The sequence below is a fragment of the Labrus mixtus genome, chromosome 7 (assembly GCF_963584025.1).
Source record: "Labrus mixtus chromosome 7, fLabMix1.1, whole genome shotgun sequence".
Lineage (NCBI taxonomy): Eukaryota > Metazoa > Chordata > Actinopteri > Labriformes > Labridae > Labrus > Labrus mixtus.
This window is the reverse complement of record NC_083618.1, coordinates 12,389,290-12,408,812: the sequence shown is the minus strand read 5'-3', so window position 1 is coordinate 12,408,812 and position 19,523 is coordinate 12,389,290. Positions and strand designations below refer to the sequence as shown.

At 39.2% G+C, this 19,523-nt stretch overlaps 1 protein-coding gene across 1 annotated transcript; it reads right to left on the bottom strand.

The window, feature by feature from the left end:
- Window positions 1-3,994: 3,994 nt before the first annotated feature.
- LOC132978021 (macrophage-stimulating protein receptor-like) lies at window positions 3,995-17,275 on the bottom strand. The gene is made up of 21 exons (XM_061043004.1): window positions 17,123-17,275; window positions 15,143-16,434; window positions 12,661-12,837; window positions 12,374-12,493; window positions 11,360-11,530; window positions 11,066-11,232; window positions 10,654-10,783; window positions 10,169-10,305; window positions 9,867-10,046; window positions 9,660-9,759; window positions 9,252-9,482; window positions 8,922-9,068; window positions 8,667-8,829; window positions 8,441-8,530; window positions 7,680-7,889; window positions 7,502-7,582; window positions 7,226-7,407; window positions 7,001-7,110; window positions 6,006-6,171; window positions 5,784-5,920; window positions 3,995-5,608 (listed from the first exon to the last, which is right to left on the bottom strand). Exons 2-21 carry the CDS (start codon window positions 16,349-16,351, stop codon window positions 5,368-5,370), a joined length of 4,149 nt encoding a protein of 1,382 aa, XP_060898987.1. The 5' UTR covers window positions 16,352-16,434; window positions 17,123-17,275; the 3' UTR covers window positions 3,995-5,367.
- Window positions 17,276-19,523: the final 2,248 nt, after the last annotated feature.

Sequence of the window (19,523 nt, the reverse complement as noted above, 5' to 3'; positions counted from 1 at the left end):
TCTATTCAGGTAGCTATGACGGCACAAGCTCAAGGATAGCAGATTCAATTCAGAGAACCAAAGTGTGAGAAAGGCTAGAAACCCGCTTGCAAGATATTTTGCAGAGGATGTCAGACATTTAAGACTCAGATGATTCAGTCTATTACTTAAAAAAAAATGGTGATAAAAAGTACGATTTGCTGAGGAAACAAAAGTATCATGATACAGGTTTGAGGGAAAAGAAACAAAAAACAGATGCTTTTTTTTATATAGTCATATTGAATGTTTCAACTTAATTTTTAGTAGAACTTTGTCTTTGAGGAAAGCCTACATGCTCTAAATTTAAAGGTATTCTTTACATAAAACTAAGTGAGAACTCAAACACTTGTCTGTGACTACTAAAATATGCACCCTCTAGTTGCATTCTCATATTTTCTTTCCCCCTCTCTCTATGCAGACTTTTCTCACCAACGCCTTGAAAAAACTGAGAGACCTTGAGCAGAGCTGGAAAAAAAAAAAAAAAACTCAAGACAGTGACTGCGTAGCTACCCAGCCCAGTTCAAAACACCTGCAAGAAAAGGCTCGGCAACAGTGAATCACACAAGTTTATTTTTCTTATTCCTCAAGCTATTTCATACTGAATGGTGCAGTGCAGAGCATCTAATGTCACGCACGACCATGAATGCCAAAAGCTCGCTGAATGACTGTATCATTTCCGTTAAGCATGTAAATGAATCTCAGACTAATATGAACATGTCGATGGTTTTGGCGACTCCACTGTGAGTGCTAATTGGCTGTCCTAAGCAGAATTTTTTTTCCGGTGTTCCTGATTAAACTGTGGAGAACAAATTTACATGAGTCTTGACAGGAAACAGCAAGCCACAGTTTCTTTTTCCTTGTCCAGTTTGTCATGGATCACACAACAGCTGCTGCATAATATTTTCAGTTTTGCAGATTCCAACTAAACCCTGCTTGAAAATCAGGACAGTGTGAAATAAAAGTGTAAAATATTTATAAATATATACACTTGAAGGCAACAAAAGGAATTTTAGACAAGACACTTTGGGGATCTGCTCTCTGCTTGTTCAGTGCAGATATTCCTCCTCACTGAGCTGCTGGGGTTGTATAGAGTACTGTGTGTGTGTGTGTGTGTGTGTGTGTGTGTGTGCGCGTGTGTGTGTGTGTGTGTGTGTGCGTGTGTGTGTGTCAGTTTATCCATTAACCCATACATTCAGTGTAAAATAATTTCTCAGTAAATATGTGTTCCTTCAGCGACAGTCTTTAAAGAGGAATTTTAACCATGAACATTCACTCTCTCTTCTTCTAGACTACTCAGCCTGTGAAATAGTGTTTATGTGTGATAAAGGAGTTTTCTTAAGACAGGAAATAATCCTTGCGATGTCATTTGAGTTGGATTAATGGCACATTTATAATATATAATGTGCCATAAAACAAATAATGTGGTTCAGCTGCTGTATTTGCAAGCTCACATCTTTCTAAAGTGTACATATTAACATTAAAACATTATAAGATCCTAAAGACTGTTGTAGGTCAGCCTCAGTGTTAAGTGCATGAAATGACACACATACATGCATAGTGTCAGCCAAAGTCAGTCATCATTTAAAGTACGTAATTGTTTAAAGTGTAACTATATTCAATTATACAGCATTTATTAAGCACTAAACCATCTCTGCAATCACACACCTGCCATTATGATGTGTGATTGCATGAGCACTGTTACAGTTGGTAAAAATAATTTTGGTACAGGAGGCTAAGAATAGAAAAAGTGCAAAGCTAAATGTGATTGTGGATGTAAAGCTGTGCAGAGGCCAGGATACAAGTTTTTTTTATTAAGTTCATTGTCTAAATAACAACTGATAAAAGGGACCCATTCATTCAAACATTGGTCTTGCATACTTTTGTTAAATTAAGCTGCTGGTAAAATCTATAGTCACATAGTTGTTTATCTACACAAACTTAACATTTATAATTTGTTAATCTGTGTTACATTATGTTGACATTTTGTACAGGCATGCTTCGGCTACAACGTCAAAACCCCTTCATGCAGTTTTACATTCTGCAAGGTTGGATCGCCTCTCTCTCTCTCTCTCTCTCTCTATCTTTCTGAGAGATGTGATTTGCATACATCACTTATTGGGATGCTTCCTTTTTACATTTCCTCCATGCTAGTCTCGTCCTCTGGAGCACTTTAAACCAGGTCTCATGAATGGCTAACGCTCCAGAATTCTTTCGGAGCTCGTAAGATCTGCCTTTGCCTTCTTTGCACCGTCCGCTGGGAATTCACTACAAAGCACTTTTAAGATCAATGCACTGGTTATTAGTGGTCATTTAAAACCCTTAATTGTTATCTTCTTAACCTCTGATTGCACCTGTGCTAATGAGGTTTTAATGATATTACTTATTGTGTGTCAGTTTCAAAGGATCATTTTTCTTTATATTACTTAATTAACTTTTTATTTGTAAAGGGACCATGTACAATATTAAACATGAATGTTGCCATTTGATGCATTGCACCAGAGTTAGCTTAGACCTAGTTTACATCTGCAGTCCCTCAACAGGTCACAATTAAAGCATCACATAGTAATACAAACATAAACTATAACAAACATAGCAGATTATCCCAGAGCAGAACATCTCACACAAACACACATCTCACACACACACACACACACACACACACACACACACGCACACGCACACACGCATTCAGACACACACACACGCACACACACACAGTAGAATACTTGAATGCATTGCTTTATGTTATATTTATGTTATATTTTTTATATTATTCTTTATCTTGTATTCTATTAGTTGTATCTGCATCATTGTAAATGATGGCTTCTCTCTCAATGATTTTCTAAATGAAGACGTAATAGTACAGGATCACATTTTGTATTTGCCCGGCCAAAACAATCTTTGTTCTGTGCTTTGACAGAAAACAATGAACAAAATATAATGATTCAAAAATATCAAATCATTAGAAACATAAGAAAGGCAAATTTATAATCAAAAAACAGCATGAAGAAATCTTTGCTGCCACCATCTTGTGTTTAAATTAGATTTTGCAGACCCCAGTTTACATTTCCAGCATTAAATTTAATACCAGCATCTTTGTCTGATGCCAAATTCTATTTTCATCATATCGTGGATTTTATAGCGGATCCCAGAAACTGCACTGGCAAGTTAATTAAAAGATCATGGCGCGAGTTGTCATTGAAAAGACTTGGAGGACAAACTTGTGCACATACTTTTCCAAAGCAACTTTTTTTTGTAGACTCAAGGTTACTTCATGATATCTGGAAGCTTTTATGGAACTAAAACAAAGTGCATCTTTTCCCCACTGTGTGCTGCTCACAATGTTGATTTTCTGTCTTTACCTTTCTTTCAGGTTCCTCGTCTCCTTTTCACATTTGCAGAATACAAATATCTTAAAAAGAGAGCTGGAATAAATCAAATGGATCATCAGATTTGTTGAAGCACAATACACACTATGTGGGCTTATGAATAATTTAAATTAAACCAGAAACACAAACATGATAATTGTTTCAAAGCAAAAAGAACAAGGTGCAAACTTCACCTCACTTTGAAATCCTGAACCCCTATCTAAACACATCCAGAGCTCGTCATTAATACCGCCACCTTTTCAGAGCCTGAAGGCAAGGGGAACAAAAAAAAGAAGCTTTTTATAGATCTATAAATTATTCATAGAGTATTACAAATGCTAGATACACAGATTTGGCAGAAGCATGCAGTTTTTACTTGGGTTTATAATGCAGACCTGTAACGTTGGATGTTTTTTTTTTTTTTTTAATCTTTCATCCACCTGGCAGAGAACAAGAGCTGCACTGCTTCCCACCACTACCGTTGCATTCAGCATCTTTTGTTTGTTTCAAAGGCTTTGATGATCAGCTTTCATGAAGAACTATTGGACCGTCCTATGCTGTACTTAATCTGCATTTTTATTAGAATACACACACCGCCTAAAAAACTGTAAAGAAGATAGAATTTAATTCACATTCAAGGAAAAACAAGTGTAGGAAGACTTTTAATGTTCTTAACACTCTTAGAGGCAAGTATTGACAATCATTTCTTTGTCTGTACAAAACTCTTTTCAGTGCAATATAGATCAAAGAAAAAAAAACCACTCATGATTGTCTTGTATGGAAGGAGAGAAAACCATCAAATCTATGAATCCCAGTGGAAAGCTTGATAGTCAGTAAACTATATTTGTAAGCATTGTCTGTTTAAGTTAAAACAAAAAATCAGTGCATGAATTGAGATCTTGGATTGGCTGATTTATTGTGGAGATCATTTCAATCAAATGCAGAAAATGAAAGAGATTCTGGAAACTGTGCGGCATGGACAGAATGATATGCTGACGTAGTTGCACTGAGGTGATGATTATAGGTGTGTTGTTTGCGTAACACCTTTGTGCTGAGCTGTCTGCTGTAGTGCAGAGCATCACTGCAGCAGAAGCAGCTCATGCTTCAGCAGGAGGCATTTGTTGCCCTCTAGTGGTGACGAGATGTACTACATTTGTTTGTCAGCCTCAGCTGACGTCTGAGCCAACTGACAGCTCGATGTATAATTCAGTGGCTGCAGAGCTTTTCAGTATCTGTGGTTCAAAATCGGAGTAGACCGAGTACTTCTGAGACTAGTTCAATTATTACACACGTTCACAACCACATATCAGCATTTAAAGCCCCCTTTTCTAACAGTCTTATATGATGACGAGATAGTCTCATATAACCCAATATCCTAGTCTATAAATATGAGAACAAAAGCACATTTTAAATTCATTTCATTTCTTTCACACTTGTGCTTTAGTTGTTTGAACAAATAAACAACAATTTTCAACATGCTGTCTGTATTTTGAACTCTGAGAAAAAAGGTTCTGAGTTCAAACCTACCGCTGGCTGACGCCTTCATGTTCTCCTCGTACCTGGATGGGTTGTTTCCAGTTACTTCAGCTTCCTTTCAGAGTTCAAATAAATGAAGTTGAGGTTAATTGATAACTCCATGACTACTAAAATAGGTGTGAATGTTTGTCTGTGAATGCTTGTTTTTCTCTTTATTTTTTCCTCTGACACCTGGGATAGTTCCCTGCAGCCTTTCAGCATGAGCTCTGGAGCTAATGGAGAGCCAGAACAGTCATGGGGACAGTCATCTGCTCAAATAGGATTTGAAACTTTCTGCAGTGTCTTTTAAATCAGCAGCTAAACCTTCCATAGGCTTCCAGGCATTATTTAAAATCTTTGTGATGTTAAAAATAGATCCAGGCCAAGGTGGAGTCTTTTTGTGTGCTCTTCAAATCAAATACCGAATCCAATGTTCCTGCCAGAGAGTCCTGGGGTTTTGACACCCTCAGCTGGCAGCATGACAGTCCTCCTCCTCCTCCTCAGAGTCCGAGGCCTCAGCCTCATCTGCAGATCCAGTCATGGAAGGGTACGGTCTCGGCTGGCCTAAGTTGACATAGTTCACCTTCAGACTGATGTAGTGCTCTCCCTCGAGACAGGAAAGGATGTGTTGTACTTCTGAAACCAGGCTTCTGAAGCTGGGTCTGCATTCAGGCTCCGGGTCCCAACATGTCAGCATGATAGAATAGCTGTGGGATGAAAAAACAGGTAAACGAGTGAACGATGGAAGACTTGAAAGTATCTTTCTGACTCAGAAGAAACTGATTCATAATCACTGTTATTAATGCTCCTGATAAAACTGAAATCAAGACAATAGTGTGAACCCATCAGGGGCTTTGTAAGGAGTGCATGTGTGGTTCTTACAGACTATCAGGACAAAACTGTGGCTGAGGAAGACGACGCCCCTTCAGTAAGTAGTGCGTGATGTCATAGGGGTCCACATTTGTATACGGGCTAGCACCTCTTGTCAGCAGCTCCCACATTAAGATGCCATATGACCACTGGGAAACAAGAAAGTGATGTGTTGCAGATACAGAATATGTTGGATGAGCGTTATTTCAGGAGGAATGATAAAAGTATACTCACTACATCAGACTTGGTAGTAAACTTTTGTGTCTGCAGGCTTTCGATGGCCATCCACTTCACAGGCAGCTTCACACGTTTGTGATCCTGAATGCTGTAGTACTCTTTGTCATAGATGTCCCTAGCCATGCCAAAGTCAGCCACCTTCACTGTAAAGGTTTCGTCCAGCCTGGAATGAAAGAAAACACCCCTGTCAACTACTGTTGAGAAAGCATAACTCTTACCTCATGGTGGGCACAAGAGGAGCCAGGTGAACTTTAACGTTTTGAATAATCTGGTATGATAAGCGTTGAGGGTCTCATTAAAGATTTCCCATGCACTTGTGAGATGCAGAGAGATTACTTTGTATTTTGTTGGCTCATCAGCACAAACTTTTCTTCATTAACCTTATTAAATGTAAATACCTGAAATAGAAATGTTTTACGATAAAGACAAAATAAAAGATACAACAGTCAGAGTATTCCTAAAGATTTGAACAAGTACATCATGAGGATAAATAAATGTGTCTTAATGTTTTCAGTTGCCTGACATCAGCAAACATTCGTATTAATTAAAGGAACTCAATGATATTTTTCACTACATAGAAGCAGTTTGTGGCGGTTGTTTACTACCAGGCGGCAAATGAGTTTCCCTGCTGGGGATTAAATAAAGTTTTCTAATCTAATCTAAATCATGCCATACCAAGCTCCTGTGTTTTATGTTGAACTAGAAACCATATGAATTTGGATCCTAAATTTATAAATCGAGCCTTACTGCCATGCCAAGCATTTTGGTCTGCAACCCTTGCTTACAATAATAAACTGAGATTAATTTGCAGTTGAATTAGTCTGGTAATGCTTGGCCATGCAATAAGTACTGCAGTTAACAAAATCCAAATACATACCAACACCGTAGTATTGGTTGCTTAAGTTATTAAACATGTTCAGTAATTTGAGTTGTGTCAAAGCGTCTTCTAGTATAAGTTACTGAGCAGTAATTGATTTATGATTCACACTCACATGCAGTTACGAGCAGCCAGGTCTCTGTGGACAAATTTTTTCTGTGCTAAATACTCCATACCCTTTGCAACCTGAAGCCCAAAGCCAATCAGGTCTTTCACTGTTGGGTTCTGTGGAGGACAGAATACACGTTTGAGCAGGTTTGAAGCAGTTAATTACAGCATTTAAAAGAGCAAATATGAATGACCCTTCTAATCCAGAAAGTTTCCTAGTGCTTTTTTTTACCCTTTTCTCAGAGCGGATGAAATGACGAACGTCCCCGTGCTTCATGTACGGTAGCACCACCAGAGGGAGTCCTTCTTTGGGCAGCATGATGCCGAGCAGAGACAGTATGTTTGGGTGGTGGAAACCTTTCATGATGATGCCCTCTCTGAGGAACTGGTCCACCTCCCCCAAATCTGTGATCCCTGTCAAATACATCACTTACTGTTAAACAGATGAATCCAACAACCAAAAGCTTGTATAATGAGGATTGCAGTTATAAAATGAGTATTCACATACTGTTTAAAGATTTCACAGCACAGTGGGTCTCTTTCTTGCTGCTGTCTATCAGGTACCCATGATAAACTGTTCCAAAGTGGCCTGAATGAGACCAAAATGTGAGTTTTATTCTCATTTTGTGCTCCAATATTCAAAGAGAAAAACAAACAAAGATTGAAAAAAAAAGCACAAGGCTGACCTTTGCCAATAATCTGACTATCTTCGATCCGGAGCATGTCAGCAGGGATGAGGACGTCTTTGACCTCCTCGAGAAGGTCAGAACTCAGACTGATCATGGAGAGATTGTCTCGGGGCATTAGAGGGATGGCCAGATGATCGTAGCTGGCAGCGTACATTAACCCGTGAAAAGCCATTCCTCCTGAGCCTGATGTTTGACTGGACAGATCGACTGAAACACACCAGGAAAGACACACATCACAAAAAGTTCTTCTACTTTTAAGTCATCAAATCTTTGCATATCAGCTTTCCCAAACAGATTTAATTTAGTTTGACAGATTAATTAGGTTTGACTCCAATATAATTAATTCATTCATTTGTGTCCATGTGTGCAGAGGAAGCTTTTGTTGTGATGAAAAAATGACCTCAACATTTCTGATAATTGCAACCTCTCTTATTAGTCCATCAAATATAATGAACAATGGAAGCTAATTGTGCAAGTTTGATTAAAAAAAATATTATCCAATATTTGACCCTTTATGGTTCAGCTTATTTATCGACTTACCCCTTACTTTGTTTGTATTTTTTTCACCATTAAGCCATCAAGGAACTGAACTTTTTTTTTCAAAATAAAAATACTTGACAGAAATACAAATAAATAAACAGGTTCAAAGAGCTGCTACAGGGTTATTTTAGGGTTAGAAAGGGGATGAAACAAACAAAAAAGCAGAAGGGATTGACGGTAAAAATGTATTTATAAATTCATTCATTTGGATGTCCCACCTCGTCTATAGTCGCCCGTCGGGGATGAATTATTGGCACTGCCCATGCGGTTGTGTGAAAGCATTGTTGATAACCGATTCTCTATGTTGGCTGGAGGATTCAAAGGACAAATTGAAACAACTTCAAAATAGTACTGAATGAATAAACACGATTGTGCAGTATAATTTTCTAAAAATGGTATTCTATAGAAGTTACTATCTATAAGTTAAGAGCTGCATTTTCTCACCTCTCTTTTTCTTCTTCAAATGCATCATCACCGCTAATGCAAGGCTAGCACCTAATACCAAAGCAGCCAGGATGCCCAGCACAATGCCCGAGATCACAGTCGCCTGGTTGGTGTCATCGTTCACTACTGTACCCACATCATGAATGACTCCATTCACAGACACCTACAGGAGAGGAACACTAAATGATTACTGTCTGGTATGAATTTACACAACATATATATAAAGGTTGATGGTTTAGAGGCAGTCTTTCTCACCTTGACAGGTAACCCCTCGCTGGGAATAACCATGCCTTTAGGGATCCTGCAGGTGAGCTCATTTGAAAGAACCTCGGCGTTGCAGTTCACACCTGCAATGGTCATTACGATCTTCATGCATGCGCTCACTTTGTTCAGTTTTCTATGCTGAGAAACATGGGGAAAAAAAGATGTTTAAAAGTTATGTGATGATTATTTTTGCTGCAGTTATATTAAGAGAAATTCAAACATATTGGTATTATTTCTGTAAGTATTGTTAAGATGTTAATGCAACATGGCAGATACATAAATAAATAAATATGAAAGGACTGTGAGAGAGAGTCAACATACATGCAGTGAAACTTCTGTATCTCCTGGTTTTAAAGGTAATAAATTGTCATCATGTTCAAACGGAATGACTTTGATATCGGGGTGGTAGTTAAAACCACTTCTCCAGATCTGTCTTTCTCCATCCATGTGGATAAAAATCACTCCGGTGTCAGACTTGTCTTCTGGCATTTCCTTAGGAAAAGCAGGGGCCCAGCACTCCATATGGGTTGCATTCTTCGTACCATTGCAGACCTGAAGAGAAATATTGTTGAGATCACAAATACTAGAATAGAATCTCAGAATATAAAAGCAGTGTACGGCTAAAGATAAAGCATGGCTGGCCAAGCTTAATCTTTTCTCACTGCATTTGAATTCAACTGAAACTGAAGCATTTTACATGAATACTGTATCTTTCATGAGTGAACTCACTTGTTCAGGTGGCTGCAGGTGGGGCGAGCTCGAAATGTACTGAACCACAGTTTTATGTGCAGAGTCAAGATTCTGACCTTCTATCACCAGCTTGGAGCCACTGTGTGAAATAACAAACGAGTGTGCCATTAATAACAATGACTTGGTTTTGTGCACAAACGTACTTTGTGTTATCATGATACAGCAATCTTGGGGTCAGTGTCCTACCTTTGGAAACTGCAGAGAGGCTGTACAGAGGCTATATTAGGGTTTTTCTTATAGAAAAATTTCTTGGCTGTCTTAACTTGAAATTTGTCGATCAAGACTTTAACAGGTACGTTCCCCACACCTGCCGCAGCTTCTGTGTTGCAGACGATTGAGGACAGAGTTCCACTTCCCTCAGGAGCGCTGAAAAGAGCAGCTGTCGCGTTAACTGAATATGGGCAATTAGAGATACATCTAACCATAGTTAAATGATTGTGTTGTAGAAACCCATCTGTGTTTAAGAAAGAGTCTTCAGTGTTTCTTACCTTTGGATGTTGCACTTTTTGTCAGCCAAGAAGACATCTCTCTGTATCCCAGAGTTCAGATATTGGCCTGTCAGGGTAACGGTTGTTCCTCCAAACACAGGGCCATAGTCAGGCCTAATTTCTGTAATGCTGGGCTCCTGATTACACAGAGGTGACAGGTCCATTAGGCGACACGTAGAGAACAACTGGTTTAAATGGGTTAAAACTCAATACAATGGTTACCATGGACCAATTTAAAAACCTGGTCACAATTCACTGTACTCATGAGTGTAAATGTTATTAACTGTAGTTACCTGCTTACTGCTTATTCTTCTGGTCTTATAATCTATGTATTTTGTCTTTGTTGTTTTTTGTCTTTTTTTGTCTCTTATTTGTTTTAATTGTACTCTCGACCTCATTGTAAATGAGGGCTTGCCCTCAATGATTTCTCGAGAATAAATAAAGGTAAAATGAAATGAAATGAAATGAAAACGGATGATTCTCACCACAAGAGAGAAGCCAGAAATCTGAGCCATGCCTTCGATGGAGTAGTGGCCCTTCTCTCCCCCCTCGTGCACATTCAGAGTGATGGTGAGGTTCTCGTTCGGACTGTGCTCCTGGATCTTGCATACCAGCCTGTATCAAAGACAAATCAAATTACTTTTCCTTTCTTTTAAAAAAATTGTCAAACATGATTGCTATTATTCACTGAAAAGTGGGAAAGACTAAAAGGTCCTCATAGACTTATATAAGGTCTTTCCTTAAACACATCTCGCTTCTGTACATTTTCTTCGAGAAGCCTGTTTGAACTTTTTTTCATTTTTAAAATTCAGTTAACTCGTCTTCCCTGGTTTTCATCTCTACTTGTGGCTTGCGGTGCCTAAAACTTCTGAACTACATTGCATGTAGGCTACTTACTTTTCACTATTGCTCTTATCAGGGTCAACAGCACAAGAGATCCCTGAGCCCAATGTGATGACATGAGTTTCCCTGCTTATGTTGCCAAGAGGCAGAGGGGAGCGAAACTCCCAGCCACACAGTGTTACCTCTGTCTCGCCGCCGGCAGGAGCCACCATGGGGTAAAACTGCACAGGAAAGAGTTAACTTTCAGTTAGCATGCAGGACAATCGGTGTGGCCAGTGTTACTTAATGACTCATCTTTAAAACTTCATTCATTAGCTAAACAGTTACACTTAACACTGTCAGATCTACCTCTGTTATGACAGGCGCACAAGAGTCTTTGTTCCACTGAGAGGCACACTCGTGCTCCCTCGAGCAGATTCCCGAACACCAGCCGCAGTTCATGAAGAGTGGGGCCTCCAAACATTTGGAGCATGTCGTAAAATGTGTACACCCTGGACCTGTAGTGGGCACCTTGAACATCTGGCAGAAAGAAAATAAACAAGAAAAACAAGTATAAAACACAGACCAGGCTATTGCATGACATTTTGGCATAGGTTAACAATGTCTCTGCAGCATGAATAGAGTGTTAGAAAAGCTGAGGGCGATCTATAACTCTCCCAGACACACTCCTAACACAGTTAAGCCTTTCAAGTTGTCATGTTTCCTCTACATGATGGATGACTTTTACTTTTTGTAGCTGTCTTCCTGTGTCAATGACGTGACTAAAATGTGCAGGGTGTGGCACTAGGATCGAACTCACACACTTGGATCTGTTTTCATAAACACCTGAAATCCTGTTCAACTAATTACCCAATACACATTGTACACATTCTGAGTAGACTGTATATGTTTTAATTGACTCTGATGAATACACAATGGCATCAAATTGTTGGTCAGTTTGCTAGAGGTGGGTCAAGAAATCGATACAGTATAGTATCGCGATAATTTGTGTGGCGATATTATAACATTGTTAAGAATTCATGTTAAAGTTCAGTTAGACTTAAATACAAATAAAAAGACGGAAGTGAGATGAATGGACTGTTAATTTGATCTTATTTGACAAAACAGTTCTTGATTTAGTTCAGTGTAGTGGACATAATACGCAGTTAAAAAGCTTAATCGCAATATATTGTATCACAATTCTAAGCATATCGCAAAATGTTAAAAACCACAATAGAATTGTATCGTGACTCGAGTATCGCGATAATATTGTATCGTTGGGACTCCCACCCCTTTTTTGTTTGCACTGTGGAGGCCAAAAACATTTGCTCAATATGCTCCTGTCTTCTCTTGACCCTATCAGAACAATGCAGCCAACGTTACCTTATTTCCAACTACGAAGAGAAGTGAATCTTCAGAGTATACAGCTGCATTTCTGGACACTTCCGATCCTTCAAGAGAATAGTTGGCGAAAACATTCGGCGCGTTCACACTAAGAATCACCTAAAATATGCACAAAACACAGAGGTCATGTTAAGGATTTCCATTTTGGGGAACCGTTTTCTTGTAGTTAACATACGAATGCAAAGCTTGGGGATGTGTTGTTTATCGTGAGCAATGGACAAAACGTCTGAGATCCTTAAAATGTATCATTATTAATTTATTGCTACCTGCAGTATCCGTCCATCTGAGGTACCAAAGTGGCCAATAGTCTGATCCTCAAAAGTGGTGACCAGGACAGCAGTGAATAGGACGTCTCTCATCTGGCTGTTGAAGATGTCCAGTCTGTAGTACGACTTTGACACCAGAGTGGGTTTGTTAGTGCACGTTTCATTACCCTCGGAGCTCTACACAAGAGGGAGAAACATGAAAAACAAGGATGTTAGGGTTTAGGCAGAAACAGGAAACACATATATAAATTAAACTGTAAGTATCTTCTTCTGTCAACCTCAGTTTACATCTATGCACAATGCACATATAAACAACATGCCGACACTTGAGCTGGAGCAATAAAGAGAGAGAGACTCTTCATTCATCCTTATAGGGAGGAAGTCCTCCAGCTTTGCCTCGAGTCACAGTCATAAGATGTGAGAGGAACAAGGTTATAAAACAGCAGTGACCTTAGCTCAGTATGTTGACATGGGGAATGTTTTTTTGTTTTCTTTATTACAGACTGTCTACTACTGAAACTGGGCTTTACAAACATCAAACACAAGCTAGCAGATGTGAGTGGATGAGATGTTTTAGTCAATAAAGTGTGACATATGGTAAACATTCCTCAGCAAAGCAATTAAGTTGACCTGCCCCAGCATGTCCCTGTGTGCGCACCACTATTTCAATGCCCTATTTTCATGTAATTTGATCTTAAGAGTCACAAACAGTAACATACAGTACAGTATCAAAACAATTGAATCATACACAACCAATTCAAAAAATCTTCATGACAGATTCAACCATGATTAATTGATAGACCAAATCTTCATATCTTCAGTATTCCATCTATTTCCTACACCAATAAAACACTAAGCTGAGGCACTGTCCAACACTGTCCCTCCCCCCTGAAATTCCACCTTTTTATCAGCAGGATTTATAACTCTGTGTTTCTTGGCACGCATTCCTGGAGGTGTACACACGGCTGTGTGAGCTCAAAGGACACAGTTTGAACTCCATAAAGGGAAACAACACCACACCTTTATTATTTTGCAGAGCACCAACGCCAAATGCTCTATTCAATGATGTTGCTTTAAAGAGTGCACGGTTTTAGAAGTATTTGCCCAAGCAAGCTGCCTTTTTCCTTTCTGGCATAAAGATGAAGGTGCAGTGATATAAGTTTAAAAAAAAAAAAAAAAAAAAAAAGCCTTGTCATGTATCCGGTTTTTTAAGCAAATCTAATCTGTGGGCTGTAAACGGCCTTTTCTCTGACTGAAACTTAACAGAGCAGAGAAACGATGTGGCAACGCGCAGGTCCCACTACTGACTCACCCACCCCTCCCAGTTCTCTCATCTGGCTCGACTCTCTCGCACACACACACACACACACACACACACACACACACACACACACACACACACACACACACACACACACACACACACACACACACACTTTCAGCAGAGATGCCACAGGCGAACAATATTTTAGTATTCAAGATTTGTGCCTATTAAAATATACTATCTGTAATGGAAAAAAAAAGAGAGTCTGGAGTGTTCAGAAGTGTAAGCAGTGTGATGAATGTTTTCTTTGATTGGGAATGTGGACATTCAAAAGGTTGGAAAACAAACACAGTCATTGTTTTTACTGGTGATTATCAATACATATGTAGGCTATATTTTTCTCGATAAAAGTAACTTAGGTATGTATTATTTGTATAAGTATCTTTATAACGTTTAAATTAATGGCAGATAACATTCCAATGTTAATATGTGTCAATGTAACCATGGAGACGAGCAGCATTGTTTCTTTCTTTATTTTCTTCTGGGGTTGGTTTTCTGCTATTCTTACATTTACATTTATTTTGTATTCTTGATTCATGAAATTATCTTGCTAATCTTGTCAAATTTAAATTATAATTTTTACACAAATAAGAACAATGACAAGGCAGTCCTTGGGGGGTACTGAGACAAGAGGAACAGAAAAAACAAGCCCTCAGCTTGTCCCCTCAAACTCTGTCATTCTCCAGGACTGATGGCTACGACATATTTAACTCTAAGCTTAGAACTGGCCCTTAATTAAGGCAGTGAGGGGAACTGGAGGACAGAGTGGAGGACAGAAATGAAGGCCAGAGGAAAGATTGAGGTGCGTCTGTCTGAGAGTGAAAGGGGCCCTGTGAGCCAAATCTCTTGAGTTTGAATTGTGAAACAAAAAAAATAAACAGAACAAGTGTGCCTTCATTTTTATAAAGCCATTAAAGCATTTCCATTGTGAAATAACAAGTCGAGTAAAGGCTTCTTGCTCTTTTTCAAAAAGAGTGCCTTGGTTTTTTTCCCCCCTTCTGACGATCCCTTATTGCTCAAGCCCGTTTACTCTTAATGCTAAACTACACTGGATCTCATGCGACTTCATTACACAATGTTTGTCTGGACAGGTCATTTCCTGTCTGGGCATACAGGGACCTTTGCTCCTCTGCCATTAAAAAAAAAAAAGTTACTCACTTCATGTGGGCAGCTCTCGCATGGCTGGAAGTGACAGAGACCTCTGGACAGCTGCTCTGTGCCTGATGTGCAGCAGGCATCCACACCTTTATTGATGGCTTTGTTCACTAAAGACAAAGGGAAGGCGCAGAATGCTGAGTTCTTCTGAGGTTGTCCGCTCTCGTTCACCTCTGCAAACACTCCGTACAGAATATTCTCCGGTTTCTTCAACCCCAGCTCCTTTATCAACTTTTCCGCCGCTGGCCCAAAATATGCTGCCTGCAGCCCATTGTACACTATGTTCCTGGGCGCCTCTCTTCTTCTCCTCCTCCTGCCTTTTCGGTCGTACTTGCACTCCAGGACCACCTCCTTGTACATCCACTCCTCAGGGTTTGCAATCGGCAAGCGTCCAAGACGAGTCTGGAAAGCTGAGTTGCTCCTCAATGGGTTTTCTCTCTGCAGGGACAGAAAGTAGACGTAGTCCTCGGTGGAGAAGCTGTAGATGTAGTCAATCTTGTACGTGTCCTGCAGACTCGGGAGCACTGTTAGTCCCTTGTTGATCCGCTCAAAGCCGTCTTCAGTAGCAAGTGGCCTCATCACTGATATTGACCTCCTGGGATACCTCTGTGCCACCTCACCATTGACAGAGGCTGCCACGAAGAAGAGTGATATGAATCCCTGTTCAACGATGGCGACTTTGGTGCCAAGTGGGCTTGCCAGGCAGTCCTGACAGCTTGTAGGATAATTGTTCTCTTTTTTATATAAACACTTGGGCTCCGGTTTTGAAAAGCCAATATCAATGACCTGACAAATCCCATGATGAGTACTCCCACAGATGTACAAAAAGGGATTGGGAAAGACAGCAAAATCAATAACTAGAACTTTATTGTCTGTATCCACAGGATCTCCAGGATCTGCTTCTATGTCACACACCTGACAGGTTTCACATTCAGCACTGCCAACAGGTCCAGTTTTTAGCTCCCATATCTTGTCCAAAGTAGAATTAAGTGCCTCTATTACATTCTGGCTCGCAACATACACCCCATTCTCTCCGAAAGTCCCACTCACTGCTATGTTTTGTATGGGTTTGTCTGTTTGGAAATAGGGGAGGGAGTATTTTACAGTGTAATCCAGCGACGTGCGTGGAGTAGAAGCACATGTGTGCTGTCCTGAAGCAGTCTGTGTTTGTATCCATATGCATACTGTCAGCAAGGCAGCCAAAGTGACCATCTCCACGTCACCGTCCAAAGATGATTGAGTGCTACCTATGAGACCCTTTCCTCAAAGAGAACATCCTGGAGAAGCAGGCGGAGCTGGGAAAACAAGAAGTGAAGTGAAGTGGAGGTGGAATATGTAAATATTTTAGCTTGTTTAAACTGCGTTAGAGGAAAAGCTGCTGTTTTCTCTCAGAGTACGGTCATTTTGTGGTTGCTGTATATTTCTCTTCAATCTCAAAAAAAAAAATCAAGAAGATTCCTCAAATTAAATTCATTTCTTTAACACTTAAGATATAAGGTTAATAGAGCTAATGGAAAAATAAGAAGTTGAAATCGTCAAGATAAAATCTACAGTGGGCAAGACCAGACCTGCTGCAACATGTGGAGAAACTTTGGAAATGTTCAGGCCTCCAGCATCCGTCATTCACAGAATATACACAGGAGGATAGTTTAGCTTAATATTGTCAAAGAGTTATAGTACATATATCACAATGAATGCTATGATAATTCAGTAGGGTAGTTATTCTAATGTGCTACAGTCAACTATTACTTAAGTTTCAAACACGAGAAGAACACTGCCAAACAAAGGTGTTAAAGTTAAATTTGAATGTTACAATACTTAGGTAAAGATGTATTTATAACAAGCTAAGTTAGCAAGCCCGGCAAAGCTGGTGGGATGTGAATTATCATGAGTTTAATCATTCAATAATAAGAACCACTTCTTTCATTCCCCCTACCCACCCCAAAACAAAAACAAAAAGAAAGACAATGAATATCTTCTTACCTCGCGTTGTAAAGCAGTGGGATGTCGTTTTCGCCTCTCAAAGAGATCCAAAATGTGATTTTATTTTTTATATTCCCGTGTACGTGAAGCGCCTCTCAATGACCTGCAGCAGCGCTCTCTCACCTGACAGCGCCGCGGTCTCACTGGTACACAGTTTACACAGAGACTGGACTACATCAAGCACACTGACGCATACACAAACACATCTTACACTCACCTTCAAAATAAAAGCGTGCCATTAGGGACAAACACTTCAAGCTTTAAGGTGATTATAACAGATTACAATTCTCACTGAATTATATGGAATACCATTGTTGACACTTTTGGATGCAAAATGCAGATGTAGGCTATTTTATGTCCTTGTAGCTGGACATGAACACAAACTACAAAATTGCATGCATCAAGCGTTTTAGACTTTGGGTTTCTCCACAAGGTATACGATGATGTCCAGTGTCACAGTTTAACTGGCAAATGCAAACAGTGGGGACTCATTAAGAAAACCTTCCTGTCCGTTTCCAGTAGGCTACTATTGTTGTCCAATAGTAAAGTTGAACAAAACATGTAAAAACGCATTGTTATGATGAGTACAGAGTACAGATTGTGTCACAAGTTAACACAGTGAGCACATCCTTCCACTCTACTTTAAAGCTGTTTTAACACATCCCTCAGACCCCATGTCTGTTTCAGACTGTATGTAAGTACAAGCAGTCTTAATTTCCTGAAATTCATAACGACAACCGGTTTTAAAATTTCACCAATAAATGTACTTTGTGACTCCACCAACTCTTTCCTATAACATTAATGTATCTGAAGGCACTGATACATTCTTATAAATGAGACGCAAACAGAGCAGGATGTTCAGCGTTTACTTTGATGGTTAACAAGGGTCTCCAAAAATCGCTTCTGCCGGAGTATCATCAGTTAATTCAACACAGCTAGCTAACCTTCTGCCACCACTTGGGCTCCACCCACAAAATACGCCATCACTGTGTACAAACAAGAAAACAGTTTATAGCCCTATACTCTATAGGAAAAAAATCAGATAAATTGTACCCCTTTGTCCACAGAGGGCGCCAAAAATTGAAACGAACAGAGTTCTTCACAGGAGCTTTAAAAGAGTGAGTGTGATGAAAGAAGATTTGAAAGGTTTTGTGGTACTTTCAGTGACTTCTTGATGCATCATCAAATATAATATCGATTGTTTTAGTCTGACAATGAACTGCTGATTTGATTATATTCACTTGAACTCTATCGCCAATAAAATATTTAAACTTTGATGAAAATAGATAAATAGTAAATAAGATTCTTAATATAATAAACTATAATGATGGCAACCGATTACCACAGCTCATTCATTTATGCATTCTTTTCACATAAAACAATTTGACCATAATGCCATAAACAGTAGAGATAATCTGCATTATACAATTAGCATATGTAGGCATAATTATTTTTCCGATGACAACGTTTCCAAATAAAAAAATCTCAACAAATATCTCACATTACAATCAAAACCTTAGAGTTCACCGAATTAACCATATATAAATTTTCTTCTGATTTTGGCCCAAATATGTCCTTAGATTAACAAGTGTGCTTGGCTACCCAATACAAATAGTCACCCCCAATAACTCATCATTACAGGACTTCATTTATATAAATTACATTTCTTTTTATGTACATTTTGCTAAACAAATTGATAATAGCAATAGCGATAGCAGTGCCAATTAAGGTGGTAGCTATTGCAATACATTCAACTAAACAAATTGATTACTAGTTGTTAGATATTAAACTGTTCCACTGACTTTTATTTGCTCACTCAACGATCATGTTAAGATTTATTTTGAAAGTCTTGGACCGAAACAGCTGTCGTCACTGTGACGTGCTTGACTCAAGTGATTGCTGCCCTGTCAAGCCGCGCCCGCAACAAGGAAGCATAAAACATTGCGAAATCTGCCCACTTCGAAAGTATCCTCCTCGTGTCTTCCCCACTAGTCATAGGCTATTTATTTCATATCTTCATATCTAACTCTTTTCCACTGTGGCGTATCTGTGATAAACTAGTGGGAAAGCTTTCTCATAGTCAGTGTGAAAACAGTCTGTTCTTTCTACGCCTGATGGATTTTTGCCAGAATCGCATTACTTTCAGATGAGGAATGAAGTTTCTCTTCAACTATAGGCAACTCCAGCCAGGAAGATATGACAAGAATGCGTTCACCCTCAGCACAGGCCACCTCATGTACAGTTCATAACGTGACCTTAAACGCCTACCAAAAAAAACAACAACCCAAAACAACATCACTTACATCCAAGATAAAAAATATATATATAAGATATATACATAAATAAGAACAATAACTAAGATCACTCAAATAGGCAGTGAAGCCATGACTTATCAAGGTGG

Excerpts from the sequence above, each read along its gene's own strand:
- LOC132978021 (XM_061043004.1), bottom strand. The coding sequence starts at position 16,351 with ATGGTCACTTTGGCTGCCTTGCTGACAGTATGCATATGGATACAAACA. Across the intron at positions 11,531-12,373 it reads TCTTCGTAGTTGGAAATAAG|ATGTTCAAGGTGCCCACTAC; the intron begins GTAACGTTGGCT and ends TCTTTCTGCCAG. Across the intron at positions 7,111-7,225 it reads TCATCCGCTCTGAGAAAAGG|AACCCAACAGTGAAAGACCT; the intron begins GTAAAAAAAAGC and ends TGTCCTCCACAG.